This window comes from Musca domestica, unplaced genomic scaffold (genome assembly GCF_030504385.1).
Source record: "Musca domestica strain aabys unplaced genomic scaffold, Musca_domestica.polishedcontigs.V.1.1 8, whole genome shotgun sequence".
NCBI lineage: Eukaryota > Metazoa > Arthropoda > Insecta > Diptera > Muscidae > Musca > Musca domestica.
This window is the reverse complement of record NW_026712409.1, coordinates 7,580,093-7,595,699: the sequence shown is the minus strand read 5'-3', so window position 1 is coordinate 7,595,699 and position 15,607 is coordinate 7,580,093. Positions and strand designations below refer to the sequence as shown.

Genomic DNA, 15,607 nt, shown 5'->3' with positions numbered 1-15,607 from the left:
GTACTAAATAGGGGCCGAAGAAATCCCACCATAGACGAACTGAAGGCGTCCTTTAAGAATCTGCCGAGTTGAAGCGAGACTGAAGACATTGTTTGTAGACGAGCTACAAGACTGCAGAGAAAACTTATTTGCGAGTTAAATAAATGCTTTTATAAAAACTTATGTAAGGCTGTAGGGAGTGCTTATAGACGAGTTAAGGAGGAGCTGAAGGACATTTCTTTGATAGGCGAGCTGAAGTCCGTTTGGCTGAAGACAGTCTCATTCATAGACGAGCAGATAGACAGAAAGTCGTCCCATTCATAGACGAAACTAAAGCCGGCTGAAGGTCGTTTTTCTTTTCGATAAGAGGTGAAGCTCGACTTAAGGCCGTCTAACAGAGACAAGTTGAAGCTCTGCTGAAGATCGCCTTTCAAACACGAGTTAAAGCTCGGCTGAATACTGTCTTTCAGAGATGAGCTTAAGCTCTACTGAAAACCGTCTTTCAGTAACGATCTGATGCTCTGTTGAAGGCTGTCTCTCAGAGACGAGCTGAAGCTCTGCTGAAGGCCGCCTCTCAGAGACGAGCTGAAGTTCTGCTGAAGGCCGTCTCTCAGAGACGAGCTGAAGCTCTGCCGAAGGCCATCTCTCAGAGACGAGCTGAAGCTCTGGTGAAGGCCGTCTCTCAGAGAAGAGCTGAAGCTCAACTGAAGGCCGTCTCTCAGAGAAGAGCTGAAGCTCAACTGAAGGCCGTCTTTCAGAGACGAGCTGAAGCTCTGCTGAAGGCCGCCTCTCAGAGACGAGCTGAAGTTCTGCTGAAGGCCGTCTCTCAGAGACGAGCTGAAGCTCCGCCGAAGGCCATCTCTCAGAGACGAGCTGAAGCTCTGCTGAAGGCCGTCTCTCAGAGACGAGCTGAAGCTCTGTTGAAGGCCGTCTCTCAGAGACGAGCTGAAGCTCTGTTGAAGGCCGTCTCTCAGAGAAGAGCTGAAGCTCAACTGAAGGCCGTCTCTCAGAGAAGAGCTGAAGCTCAACTGAAGGCCGTCTTTCAGAGACGAGCTGAAACTCTACTGAAGGCCGTCTCTTAAAGACAACCTAAAGCTTTGCTGACGAGCAGGGACGAGCTGCAGCTCTGCTGAAGGAAGTCTTCCTGAGACGAGCTGAAGCTCTAATGAAGGAAGTCTTTCAGAGACGTGCTGAAGATCTCTTGAAGGCCAGCATTCAGGGACGAACTGAAGCTCTGCTAAAGGTCCTCTTGCAGAGACTAGCTAAAGCTCTGATGGAAGACGTCTTTCAGTGTACAACTGAAGCTCTGCTGGAGGTCGTCGTTCTGAAGCAGTGCTGGAGGTCTTCTTTCGGTGACGAGCTGAAGCTCTTCTAAAGGCCTTCTCTCAGAAAAGAGTTGAAGATCTGCAGAAGCCCATTTTTCATAGTTTAGTTAGAAATTAAAGCAAGGAGTTTTTGAAAGGAGGAAGTAGCGAATCATTCATAGAAGAGATTAGACAAGATGTCTCACATAGCCGATACTTTTAAAGGTGGATCTTACGGAACAAGGAAGCAGGGAGTCATTATAGATAGACTAAGGAAACAAACTTTTTATGGCCAGTCTGTATTTAAAAAGCCTTCTGAAGGCTGTCTCTGGATATGACACCTCCAAATATCTTAAAATGATAAAAGGCGTTGCAGTAGCCTTCTATGGACCGAAGAATTTCTCAAAAGGTTCCTTGGTATGAGCAACGTTTGCTGAAGACAAATACGATTTTGTCATGTATTTGTTAAAGCTTAAAAGTCTTCTATGAAAAAGGACACTATCTCTGAAGCCTTAAAGACGTCAAAAATATGCTATTTTCTTAATATACAAGTCGGAAAAAGATTTTTCATTTACAGACGTGTCACAGAGAGCCAGGCATTTTTGTATAAACCGTGTTTATCTACGGTGGGCCAATGTCTATAGAAATATTGAAGACCTTCTATCAAATATTGAAGACCTTCCAAATAAGTTTTTTTCTTTTCCCCCTCATAACTTCATTAACTTCTAAAGGCCATCTGTTGGACATATATGAGTCGACATAGTTTTTATAGAAATACCACTCCTGATCTTGGCTAGAAGTCCGCAACACGACCTTAAGAAGGTTCAATCCTGAAGCCTATAATTTTAAGGAGGAATAATATTATTGATGTTGAAAACAATTACACCCATCCTTTATGCAACCACCCTCGCAGGCAACACCATAACCTATTGCAATGTAAAAAAAAAATATTGTCCATAAAATAATAAACAATAATTCAATTTTTTTTCTCTTCTTCTTCGATGTTATAATGCAAACAGACGGGTTATTGCAATAAACATGGTTAGCATCTGGTCGATGACAGGTCGGTTGGATGGTCGGTGCAAAAATGCTGTTGCAGCATTTGATTTGTATTATTAATGGGAATTATTTTTATTTTCTTTCCATTTTTTTCTGTCAGGAAATTCATTGCCAATGGCGGAGGACATTTAAAAAAAATATGAAAAAAAAAAACGGTTTAGAAAAACTATTTCCCACAATTTATTATTCTTAGGATGGGTTTGTGGAGCGTATGATTAATATTATGAGTGAAAAATAAACAAAATAAATTATACGTCCAGGTTATTTAAATATATCATTTAATGTCAGATCAGTGGGTGTAAACATTACAACATGGCGGGAAGCAACCTCTCCAACATTTAATGGTTATTTATTGTGGCTAGAAACATGAATATTATTCCTTTTTAGAGGTTTGCATTTTCTTTTCGATTTCCTTCCTTTCCCCAAAAAAAACCCAAAGAACATTAAAAACATTTTAGTACTTACTTGAATTTATGAGATTTATCCAAAACAATGCCCGAAACAACTGAACCCAACATGCCGGATAAGACAATGGCCAGGCCAATGCGGCCAGTATCCACTTCATGGCCGGGATAATATTTGAGCACCACCTACAGCCAACAACAACAGCAACACCAAAATAGAGGTAAAACATAGAAAAGAAAATGTGGTCATCAGTAAGAAGTTTGTTCAAGAAAAAGTGTTATTCTTCAAGTAAACCTTAGGATTTGTCCTTGAGATTCCAAAAAAAAAAAAAAACAAGTAAAAAAGCTGTAAGTTCGGCCGGGCCGAACTTTGAATACACTCCCCCATTTGGTACAGATTAGGCAATTTTAAAAAAATAAAATCCATGGAAAATTCTGTTAAAATTCTAAAAATACCGAATGTAGTCGTATATTAGGTACTATACGACGTGGACCTGCATAGGCAACTTTTGTTACAAGTTATTACAATATTCAAATGCGAAACTTGAAAAAAACCTGTTTATAATGTACCTAAAATCATCGAAATACCGAATATAGGGAGGTACTATGGGGGTTATAAAACGTTGACCTGCACAGACAATTTTCTGGCATAGGCTGTAGCATCCATTGCGAACTTCAAATGCGGAGTTTAAAACAGAGGGAGTATTTTGACGTTTTAACGATGGAAACTTTTAAAAATGAAACAACAGGAAGACCCTGCCTAAGAGGAAGTTTTAAAAAATAACGAGATTTTACAGATCTTTATAGACGAGCTGGTGGCCAGGGAGTCTCTGCGGGTCAGGACGTCTCTTTACAGACGAGCTGAAGGCCAGGGAGTCTTTATATAGACGAGCTGGCGGTCAGGGAGACTTTTATAGACGACCAGGGAGACTTTATAGACCAGCTTGTGGCCCGGGGAGTCTTTATATAGACGAACTGGTGCCAAGGGAGTCTTTATGTAGACGAACTGGTGCCAAGGGAGTCTTTATATAGACGAGTTGAAGGCTAGGGAGTCTTTATAGACGAGCTGAAGGCCATGGAGTCTTTATAGACGAGCTGAAGGCCAGGGAGTCTTTATAGACGATCTGAGGGGCCGGGGAGTTTTTTTAGAAGAGCTGAAGGCCAGGTAGATTTTATAGACTCAGTTGAAGTCTTTATATAGAAGAGCTGAATGCCAGGGAGTCTTTATAGACGAGCTGGTGGCCAGGAAGTCTTTAAAGACCAGCTGGTAGCCAGGGAGTCTCTATAGACCAGCTGGTGGCCAGGTAGTCTTTATATAGACGACCTGAAGTTCAGGGAGTCTTTATAGACGAGCTGAAGGCCAGGGAGTCTTTATAGACGAGCTGGTGGCCAGGAAGTCTTTATAGACCAGCTGGTGGCCAGGGAATCTTTATAGACCAGCTGGTGGCCAGGGAGTCTTTATAGACCAGCTGGTGGCCAGGGAGTCTTTATTTAGACGAGCTGGGGGCCAGGGAGTCTTTATAGACGAGCTGAAAGCCAGGGAGTCTTTATAGACGATCTGAGGGGCCAGTGAGTTTTTTTTAGAAGAGCTGAAGGCCGGTTAGACTTTATAGACTCAGTTGAAGTCTTTATATAGACGAACTGAAGGCCAGGGAGTCTTTATAGACGAGTTGAAGGCCAGGGATTCTTTATATAGACGAGCTGAAGGCCAGGGAGTCTTTATAGACCAGCTTGTGGCCCGGGGAGTCTTTATATAGACGAGCTGGTGCCCAGGGAGTCTTTATATAGAAGAGCTGAAAGCCAGGGAGTCTTTATAGACGAGCTGAAGGCCAGGGAGTCTTTATAGACGAGCTGGTGGCCAGGAAGTCTTTATAGACCAGCTGGTGGCCAGGGAATCTTTATAGACCAGCTGGTGGCCAGGGAGTCTTTATAGACCAGCTGGTGGCCAGGGAGTCTTTATTTAGACGAGCTGGGGGCCAGGGAGTCTTTATAGACGAGCTGAAGGCCAGGGAGTCTTTATAGACGATCTGAGGGGCCGGGGAGTTTTTTTAGAAGAGCTGAAGGCCAGGTAGATTTTATAGACTCAGTTGAAGTCTTTATATAGAAGAGCTGAATGCCAGGGAGTCTTTATAGACGAGCTGGTGGCCAGGAAGTCTTTAAAGACCAGCTGGTAGCCAGGGAGTCTCTATAGACCAGCTGGTGGCCAGGTAGTCTTTATATAGACGACCTGAAGTTCAGGGAGTCTTTATAGACGAGCTGAAGGCCAGGGAGTCTTTATAGACGAGCTGGTGGCCAGGAAGTCTTTATAGACCAGCTGGTGGCCAGGGAATCTTTATAGACCAGCTGGTGGCCAGGGAGTCTTTATAGACCAGCTGGTGGCCAGGGAGTCTTTATTTAGACGAGCTGGGGGCCAGGGAGTCTTTATAGACGAGCTGGGGGCCAGGGAGTCTTTATAGACGAGCTGAAAGCCAGGGAGTCTTTATAGACGATCTGAGGGGCCAGTGAGTTTTTTTTAGAAGAGCTGAAGGCCGGTTAGACTTTATAGACTCAGTTGAAGTCTTTATATAGACGAACTGAAGGCCAGGGAGTCTTTATAGACGAGTTGAAGGCCAGGGATTCTTTATATAGACGAGCTGAAGGCCAGGGAGTCTTTATAGACCAGCTTGTGGCCCGGGGAGTCTTTATATAGACGAGCTGGTGCCCAGGGAGTCTTTATATAGAAGAGCTGAAAGCCAGGGAGTCTATATATAGACGGGCTGAAGGCCAGTGAGACTTTTTATAGGCGAGCTGAAGGCCAGGACAATTTTCTGTCATAGGCGGTAGTATCCATTACGAATTTCAAATGGGAAATTTGAAACAATTTCGGCAAATAATGTCGCTAAAATCATCAGAATACCGAATATCGGGAGGTACCGTTATATGGGGGCTATACGAAGACGTGAACCTGCATGGCTCATTTTCTGTCGTAGGAGGTAGTATCCATTACGAACTTCAAATACCAAATTTGAAACAATTCCGGTAAATAATGTCGCTTAAATCACCAAAATAGCGAATATCGGGAGGTACTGTTATATGGGGGCTATACGAAGACGTGGACCTACATGACCCATTTTCAATACCAAAAGTCCTGCAGACATAATACACATTTGAGTAAAATTTTATCAACCTACGTCATTTTGTTCGGAAGCTAGAGTGATTCCAAAGACGGATAGACGGACAGGCGGACGGACATCGCTAAATCGACATAGAATTTTATGCTGATCAAGAATATATATATTTTGTGGGGGTCTAAAATGTATATTTCGAGGAGTTACAAACGGAATGACAAACTTAATATATCCTCCATACCATGGTGGAGGGTATAAAACCGAAGAAACTCACCGGATTCAATAGCGTTGATATGGCATAGAACACTCCCACATTCATGCCATATGAGATGAGCAGCAGAATATAGTTGCGGTTCAGCATTAAATTCTTTAACGAAGTCTTAAAGGAGACTTGATTTTGTGCTTCAATAGAGCCAGGCAAGGCCACCTTTTGGGCAGCTGAGGGCGGGGTGGGTGGTTTATCTTGGAAAACTGCAAAAAACACAAATAAAAACAATTTGGTGGTTAGACAATGTTTAAACATTTGGTTGGAAATTTCCACATCCACACTTACACAGCACCATTAAAATGGCCAGAACGGTTGTTACGCCAGCCACATAATTGAACATCCATTGCAAATCGTGACCAACCATATCTTGATCTTCATTGTTTGCCACCAGCATAGGAGGCAGCACAAAACCCAAAGCAACGCCCAGCTGGAGAGATACAAAGAGAAAATACAAATAGGGAATAATTAAAAATTGTCCTTCGTTTTGGATAAATGTGGCCATAAAAGCCATAATTTTGGCACCAAAAATAACAACAAACAAAATGCCAAAGGCTGCTGGCTCTTTCTCCTACTCTCCCACTCAAAACCAGTGATGTGAGTGTGGATTAAAAACTGTTGACTGTTTTATGGCTTGGCTGCAGTTTCATGGCATGCTATTTTTTCCCTCCTCCCTTTTACGCTACAAAATGCGTTATAGTTCCCCACCCCCTCTCCTCCATCTCCCTTAAAACGCATTCCACCCAGTGCTGTTACAGACTTCCGTGTTTCGTACTTTTACTTTTTGTCCTGTTATCCATTTCTTTTTTTTTTTTGCGAACATGTTCTCGCTCTAATGTTCATTGAGCCATTGCACTATGGGTTTTTTTACGTTTATTTTGGCATAAACTCTAATTTCAAAGCTATGGAATTGAAATTTGGTTTGTATGCATTTTTTATGCTTCCAAGATGACCTACCAATTTTCATATGATTTGGGGCACTATTTCATATAGCTGCTATATAGCCGATCTGGCCGATTTGACCCAACTTTTTTGTTTATGAAGCTATTGAAGTGAAATTTGGTTTGTATTAATTTTTTATACCCCAAAGATGACTTACGAATTTTCATATGATTTGGGGCACTATTTCATATAGCTGCTATATAGCCGATCTGGCCGATTTCACTCAATTTTTTTTGTTTATAAAGCTATTGAATTGAAATTTGGTTTGTATTCATTTTTTATGCCCCCAAGATGACCTACCAATTTTCATATGATTTGGGGCACTACTTCATATAGCTGCTATATAGCCGATCTGGCCGATTTCACCCAACTTTTTTGTTTATGAAGCTATTGAATTGAAATTTGGTTTGTATTCATTTTTTACGCCCCCCAAGATGCCCTACGAATTTTCATATGATTTGGGGCACTATTTCATATAGCTGCTATATAGCCGATCTGGCCGATTTGACCCAACTTTTTTGTTTATGAAGCTATTGAATTGAAATTTGGTTTGTATTCATTTTTTATGCCCCCAAGATGACCTACCAATTTTCATATGATTTGGGGCACTATTTCATATAGCTGCTATATAGCCGATTTTTTGTTTATGAAGCTATTGAAGTGAAATTTGTTTTGTATACATTTTTTATTCTCCCAAGATGAAACATATATGGGGAAACATATTGCTCATTCATTACTATAATTATACTTTTGCTAAACCATTTTGAATGTTTAGTTTTAAATCGCTCTAGTTTACGGTTACACTTTGGCAAATGCTTTTTTATATAATTTACAAAATTTTTAACTTGTTTTGATATCAAACGCATTTGGTCTTCATTTAAAGTGATATTGTTGATATTCTGTACCACATATTTTACTAGTGCATCTTCTGAGCGATTGTTGCTGCTCCAAATTTCAATAAGCGCTGCGTGGGCAAACACGTGTTTATCTGCAAAACACGTGTTGGCACAAAATAGAACAAAAAAGGCTAGTTACTCATTAATTAACACACTTTTGTTAATAACTTGGCATTTATACCTTTTTGCAATGCTTTGCCATTCACAAGTTACACTCCACGGAACACAACTACAATTTATAGATTTTATATAAAGCTATACATAAACGAAACATTTCACAGTATTACAACAACAGACAATTATGACAAAAAGGGCACCTCGTCTTAATTTTACATACCTGCACTAACGTTTTCCATAATTACACATTTTATTTTTTTTCAATTTTGTCAAATCAGAAGCACTTGAACTTAGCTGATCTTTACCGCCAGTTGTACCAAAACAAAGTGACTTTCAAACAGCTGACTTTAAAAGCTCGCCAGCAAAAAAGGGTTGCCACCTGTATTGATATTAAACATTTTTTTTTCTAATATGGGTATCTACATTTAGGAAATCAGTTAAATTTCAAAATATGAAACCAAAAAAAAATGACTTTATGCCAAAAAATCATGCTTTTTACCCATAGTGCATTGTAAAAAATGACAGTTTTATAGTTTGGCAAATTGTTGGGGGCACATGAGTGACACATTTCCCGATAGTCACAGTTCATAAAGAATAATGGCCCAAAGTGCTAGTCCGACTGGAAATACTCTCGTAAAAAATGAGCTAAGTTGGTGGCAAAGAAGAAAAAAAGAAACTGATAAAAAGAAAATAGTAAACTGGCCAAAGGATTCCATTTGACACTGATGTACTGGTGGTCAGTTGCCTGTGATGCGGTGAAAGTGAACAAAAACTACTTTTTTTCTATGGGAAATTCTTAGAAGTAATGCAGGCCAGAGGCAGCATCATTTGCTGCCCTGACGAGATAAGGAACCTATAAATTTATTTATTAGCACCACAAGCAGAGGGCAATTTTCATTTGAAAAATTTATAAAGATTTTTGGGGAGTTAAGATTCGGAAAAAAATGAAAAACGAACCAAAGGGGGAGACCCTGCATATGAGGAAGTTTTAAAAAATAAAGTGATTTTACAGATCTTTATAGACGAGATGGTGGCCAGAAAATCTTTATAGACGAGCTGGTGGCCCGGGGAGTCTTTAAAGACGAACTGGTGGCCAGCAAGTCTTTAAATACCAGCTGAAGGCCAGGGAGTCTTTATAGACGAGCTGGTGCCCAGGGAGTCTTTATAGACGAGCTGGAGGCCAGGGAGTCTTTATAGACGAGCTGGAGGCCAGGGAGTCCTTATAGACGAGCTGGAGGCCAGGGAGTCCTTATAGACGAGCTGGAGGCCAGGGAGTCCTTATAGACGAGCTGGAGGCCAGGGAGTCTTTATAGGCGAGCTGAAGGCCAGGGAGTCTTTATAGGCGAGCTGAAGGCCAGGGAGTCTTTACAGACGAGCTGGTGGCCAGGGAGTCCTTATAGACGAGCTGGAGGCCAGGGAGTCTTTAAATAGACGAGCTGGAGGCCAGGGAGTCTTTAAATAGACGAGCTGGAGGCCAGGGAGTCTTTAAATAGACGAGCTGGAGGCCAGGGAGTCTTTAAATAGACGAGTTGCAGGCCAGGGAGACTTTATATCGACGAGTTGGAGGCCAGGGAGTCTTTATAGAGACGAGCTGGTGGCCAGGGAGTCTTTATAGAGACGAGCTGGTGGCCAGGGAGTCTTTATAGAGACGAGCTGGTGGCCAGGGAGTCTTTATAGAGACGAGCTGGTGGCCAGGGAGTCTTTATAGAGACGAGCTGGTGGCCAGGGAGTCTTTATAGAGACGAGCTGGTGGCCAGGGAGTCTTTATAGAGACGAGCTGGTGGCCAGGGAGTCTTTATAGAGACGAGCTGGTGGCCAGGGAGTCTTTATAGAGACGAGCTGGTGGCCAGGGAGTCTTCTAGAGACGAGCTGTCGTCTTTTAGATATGAGCTGATGGTCGTCTTTCAGAGACGAGTTGATGGTCGTCTTTCAGAGACGAGCTGATGGTCGTATCTGTAGTCAAGACAAAGGTAGTCCTTACAAACGAGGCTATGAGAGCCTTAAAAGTTAAGACAAGGCAGGAGAGATGCAGAAGCCTTGGAAAACGAGTGGGAGTTTTTTATAGTCGAGCTGTCACAGGGAGAGTACCTTATAGTCAAGCTGTTGCGAGGAGAGTCACTCATAGTCGAGCTGTCATAGGGAGAGTCACTCATAGTCGAGCTGTCATAGGGAGAGTCTCTCATAGTCGAGCTGTCATAGGGAGAGTCTGTCATAGTCGAGTCTCTCATAGTCGAGCATTCACAGTGAGAGTTTCTCATAGTGGAGCTGTCACAAGGAAAGTCTCTCATAGTAGAGATGTCACAGGGAGAGGCTCTTACAGCCGATCTGCCACAGGGAGTCTCTTTCATAATCGAGCTGTCACAGGGAGAGTTTCTCATAGTGGATCTATCGGAGGGAGAGTCTCTCACAGACGAGCAACCGTTTTTTGACGAGCTAAAATAATCCTCTCCAGGGAATTTATATCGTCTATAATATCGGCAAGAAGAGAACTAGGAGAGGTTGTGTTTTCCTCAGACAGTTTAGGTGAGTAGTTCGACAGGCTAGCAAATATAAATAGTTAAACCGGTCAAAATGGACACTGGCCGGAAAAGGAAGTTTTTGGACAATCTGAAGAGTTGGGGGTTTTTCGAATATTTTTTCATCTCTAAATTTTGGGATTTTTTTAATTTTTTTTCCACTTAGGCCGATCAATCCCTTATCCACCATCGCGGGCAAATCTTCTAGCCACTTATCTGGATACAATTTTTTCATTCTTGTCTTAATCTTGTATCCATTGCCATGGAGTAATCTTTTACCCACTTCCATGAATAATTTTTTTCTCCACATATCTAGGCATATATGTCCCGCCATGTATGTACATAACTACAAACATATGTACGTTTATCTCAATGGGTGGCACTTTTGTTTGTTGATGATTTGAATGGCTTAAAACTGATTCCGAAAAAAATCCTTCTCCCACATTTTCGTTAATATTCTGCAGGATTAAATGCCAACAAATGTTGTGTGTGTTCGTGGGAGGATCTGAAATTGTTCTATTCTATATTTTTCACAGTTTTTTAAACGACATTTAGAGACTTAACACAAAAAAAAAAAAAAAAAGAACGGCGAACAAAACAAAATGCCAATGAACAGACTAATGACAACAAATATCCTGTGCAGGGAATAATAACGGCACCGAGACTCGCTGAGCACGTCCACACACATGTAATGAACATAAATGGGAATAAACATAAATTATCCGCCATTGTTTTAAGTGTTTGAGTTAATTAGAAATTGTCTTTCTCCAATGGATGACAAAATGTATGAGGAGGAGGAGGAGTAGACGATGAAGGGTGGTAGGCAAATGTTGGAATAAAACCTTGAATTGTTCTATACGACGACATGTGGAAAGGAGGCAGGCAGCACATACTTGAATGTTTGTTCGGTGGAGTCGCTCAATTTATTTAAATTTCAAACACAAACATAAGTTTCTGTGGCATAAGAAATTTTAGACAAGGTCATTATCTTCTATGTGGGCCTTAATTAACTCACAATTGTCATATTAATAGGATACAGGGTGAGATGAAAAAAACTGCAACCAACTTCAGACTGCTATCATTTCTAAGCCACTCGTCCGACAGCTGTTAAAATTATTCCAGTGATAGCTCATTATATTGTTTACAAGCGTACAAAAGCATTTTGGTGAGAATTTTTCAGACAAAAAGTTATTCGCGATGGAATTCAAGCGTGATAGTATCATTTCTTTATATTTGGCCGGAAAACCACAAGTGGCTATCCTTAGGGTACTCCAACATTTTAATTTGAATAAATATTTTGTGACTCGTACCATCGCTCGTTACCGTGATACTGGTAGCGTAGCCCGACGTCAAGGAAGTGGACGGAAGAAAACAGCAACATCAGCAGAAATGGTTTGAAAAGTAAAGAAGCTTCTTGATCGAAACCTGCGTCGCAGTTGCCGAAAAATGGCTCGTGAGCTGAACATATCGCAATATTCCATTCGGCAAATATTGAAAAATGAGCTCGGGGTAAAGCCATTGAAATTCCAAAAAGTGGAAGAACTTACACCGCAACAGGAAGAAAATAGACTCAAAAGAGCTAAAGAGTTGCTTCGCTTGGCCAAAAGTGGTGAACAGACGAATTTGGTTTTCTCTGATGAGAAAACATTCGTTGTCCAGCAGTTTGTTCGGTATCCAGCAAACAAAATGATCGTGTTTACTTGCCAAAGAGGTCAGCTGAAAATGTGCACCTTCGGTTGGCCACCAAAAGTCAAACGCCGGCCATGGTGTGGGCCGCCATAACAGCCCATGGTCGCTCTCCGCTTGTATTAATCGTCCGTGGCATCAGAATAAATGCCGAATATTATCGCGAAAATATTCTGAAGGGTGTATTAAAGCCTTGGGCATGCGAACATTTTGGCCGCAGACCTTGGACATTCCATCCATCGACCATTGCACTCAGCACGCGCCACCCAAGAATGGTTACAAAATGAGGTTCCTCGCTTAATTTCCAGCGCACAATGGCCACCAACATCTCCGGATACCAAACCGTTGGACTATTGTGTCTGGAGTATTTTGGAAAGCAAGGTTGGCACTAAAAAATACCAAAGTGTCGATCACCTCAAGCAACCCCTTCGCAGTTTCTTTGGCCGTTTGATGGCCATAATTCGTGCCAAAGGTGACCAATTCGAACAAATCTAAAGTTATTCTAAAATTTGGCCACTAGAACTTAATCGCTGGCCATGGTGGTGGTGTGGGCCGCCATAACAGCCGATGGTAGCTCTCTGCTCGTATTAATCGATTGTGGCATCAGAATAAATACCGAATATTATCGTGAAAATATTCTGGAGGGTGTATTAAAGCCTTGGGCAGGCAAATATTTTGCCCGCTGACCTTTGACATTCCAACAGGACTCAGCACCATCGCACTCAGCACGCGCCACCCAAGAATGGTTACAAAATGAGGTACCTCGCTTCATTTCCAGCGCTCAATGGCCACCAAAATCTCCGGATCCAAAATCTCCAATCCGCTGGACAATTGTGTCTGGAGTATTTTGGAAAGCAAGGTTGGCACTAAAAAATACCAAAGTGTCGATCACCTCAAGCAAGCGCTTCGCCGGAAATGGGCCAAAATACCGCAGAGCAACATTCGTGTGACGGTCTCATTGGCCGTTTGAAGGCCATAATTCGTGCCAAAGCTGACCAATTCGGACAAATCTAAACTTATTCTAAAATTTGATGTTATTTCCGACATTTTTGCTTTCATTCAAAAAATTTTTAAAAAAATGTAAAAATTATGGCGTTTGACTTTGTGGCAGTTTTTTTTTATCTCACCCTGTATATCATTAATTTAATACAGTTCCTAGTATATCTCTGGAAATAAGAATAGGACTCAAGGTTGTTTTGATTAATGGCCAATAGGAAACAGTCATCAATCATAACTCAGCAAAGAAAGGGCAAAATTGCCGATAAATATTGTGACAATCATTGAAAAGAAGATAAATGAATACTCTGACCTAACTTTGAGAATTGTGACATAAAATGTGTCAATGGCATAACAAATATTTACAAAACGCATTTTCATTTCATCATCACAAACCACCTATAAAATAATGCCTCAATTGATCCTTTCCTCAATTCCTCAAGAGTTTTGTTTATTACTTATTGCCTGGCTGTAAAATAAAATAACATCTTGACGAATTTCTTAAATTTATGCCAAGCAGGCGAATATTCCGCAGGAAAAATACCGCTGATTACAAAATAATAATTGTCGACAAGCACTTATGCCTGCCACTTATACAACCTCATTTCCCATTTTCCCTCAGCACTTATCCTGTTTTGGCATCCTCCACTGACACACAACAACATCCTGTAGTGCAAAAACAACAATAATACCTAAACGCCAAAGTTTTCCCGCTCAAGGCTCTTTGGCAAATACTGCTTACACGCCTATTGTGCAAAAACAAAAGTAAACACTGCTCATATGCCACATATTCGGTTGATGGCAGAGAGGGATGGAATCGAATGGAATGGGATGGATGCTACTTATGTAACAATTTGAGGATGTTGACAAAATTTGAATAAGTTGTTGTATAACATCGATAGGTATTGTAAGTATTTACTGGGGAAAAATAAGGCATATTTAATTGTTGTTGAGGTTTGGGTTTCATGAGTGATATGAAAAATTCAGGATAGCTTTTAAATTCCTAAGAAAACAAAGTAGTTGTAACAAATTTTTAAGCTGTATTTGCCGATGAGTAAAATTAAAAACAGTATTTCAGAATTGATTTTGCAGGTCAAAATTCTGTAACTTTTGAGCTGATAAAGATATTTTCATATGTCGCTATGAGATACATAAAGTCAGGATTATTGACGATTGACTTTTCCAAGAGGTTAGTCTTTAGGGCAGGATAAAAGTCCACAATTTTTGATAAGGATGCAATAATATTTTACGGGTGAAATGGACGTCATATCTTATATCAAAAAAACCAATACCATATGCAGTAGGTAGTAAATGGCGGAGCTGAGCAATAGTCATTAAAAGTGTCATATTATACTTTAAGAGTTGCAAATTTTCAATGTTAGTAATGTGTAGGCATGTAGCCGATATTTGTCTATAAGCGTAGACACGAACCCATGTAAATTTACTTGTTTTTCTCAGTTGTGTTAATCTTGATAATGAAACATAAATTACAGATGGAGTTAAGTATGAGAATACTTCGAATTTAAAATTTGAGTAATGCAGTAGTGATTTAATTATGATGAGTTTTGTTGCCAATAGGTGGCGTTGCGTTGGAAAAAAATTGTTGGGTTAACCTAAAATGTTGGAAACTCCTTATTTTATTAAAAGTTATTTTCTAAAAAATATTTTTCAAGGGATATAGGAGGAGTTTTTAAGAATATTTTTCAAGGAGCAAATAAGTGTGCATTATTTAAAGTTCTTTTTGATAGGCCAAAATAATGTTGTTTTAAGGACCGCATAAACTTGGATTCATTAAAAAAATGGATCTAATAAACATGGTTTTTATTATAGAACATTTATTCAAGAGCTCCACAAACTTAGGTTTTGATCGTTTTGATATTCCTGAATGGCGTTCTGAACTACACTTGAGGAATTTTTAATAAATATGCATTTCCGGGCCTTCCTTGGCTGCAAATCTTTAATTTTATATACAATATTTTTGAAGGACATTCTAGGCTACACTTGTGGTTTTTTATGGAATTTTTCCTAAAAACCACAATGCTTTATTTTCAGGGCCATATTCGTGGATTTTTTACAGAATAGTTTCAAGTATTTTTCTTGAAAAATGGTTATTTTAAAAATCTTCGCTTACATCCTATATAATCCTTAAAGAAATACATATATTCTTTATAGTCCTTGAAAAAAATATTCTTAGGAAACTTACACTGATATCCTGTGTACACTTTGAAATTTTTCTTAAATAATCACAGCTTGATAGTCCATAAAAATATTATTTAAAATGTAATGCCTAAGAATATACTTCACTGAATCGCTTAAAGTAGATAGGTGCACTCAAC

General features: G+C 40.4%; 1 protein-coding gene across 4 annotated transcripts in view; it reads right to left on the bottom strand.

Annotated features, from left to right (window-relative positions):
* Nucleotides 1–15,607, bottom strand: part of LOC101893006 (heme transporter FLVCR2) — a 146,765-nt gene that overhangs the window by 3,378 nt on the left and 127,780 nt on the right. For all 4 annotated transcript variants that reach the window (XM_059130838.1, XM_005178958.4, XM_005178960.4 and 1 more), the window contains 3 exons: nt 6,407–6,548; nt 6,128–6,324; nt 2,808–2,932 (listed from right to left, as the gene is read on the bottom strand). In XM_059130838.1, the coding sequence (XP_058986821.1) occupies nt 2,808–2,932; nt 6,128–6,324; nt 6,407–6,548 (464 nt within the window). The remainder of the gene's footprint in view (nt 1–2,807; nt 2,933–6,127; nt 6,325–6,406; nt 6,549–15,607) is intronic.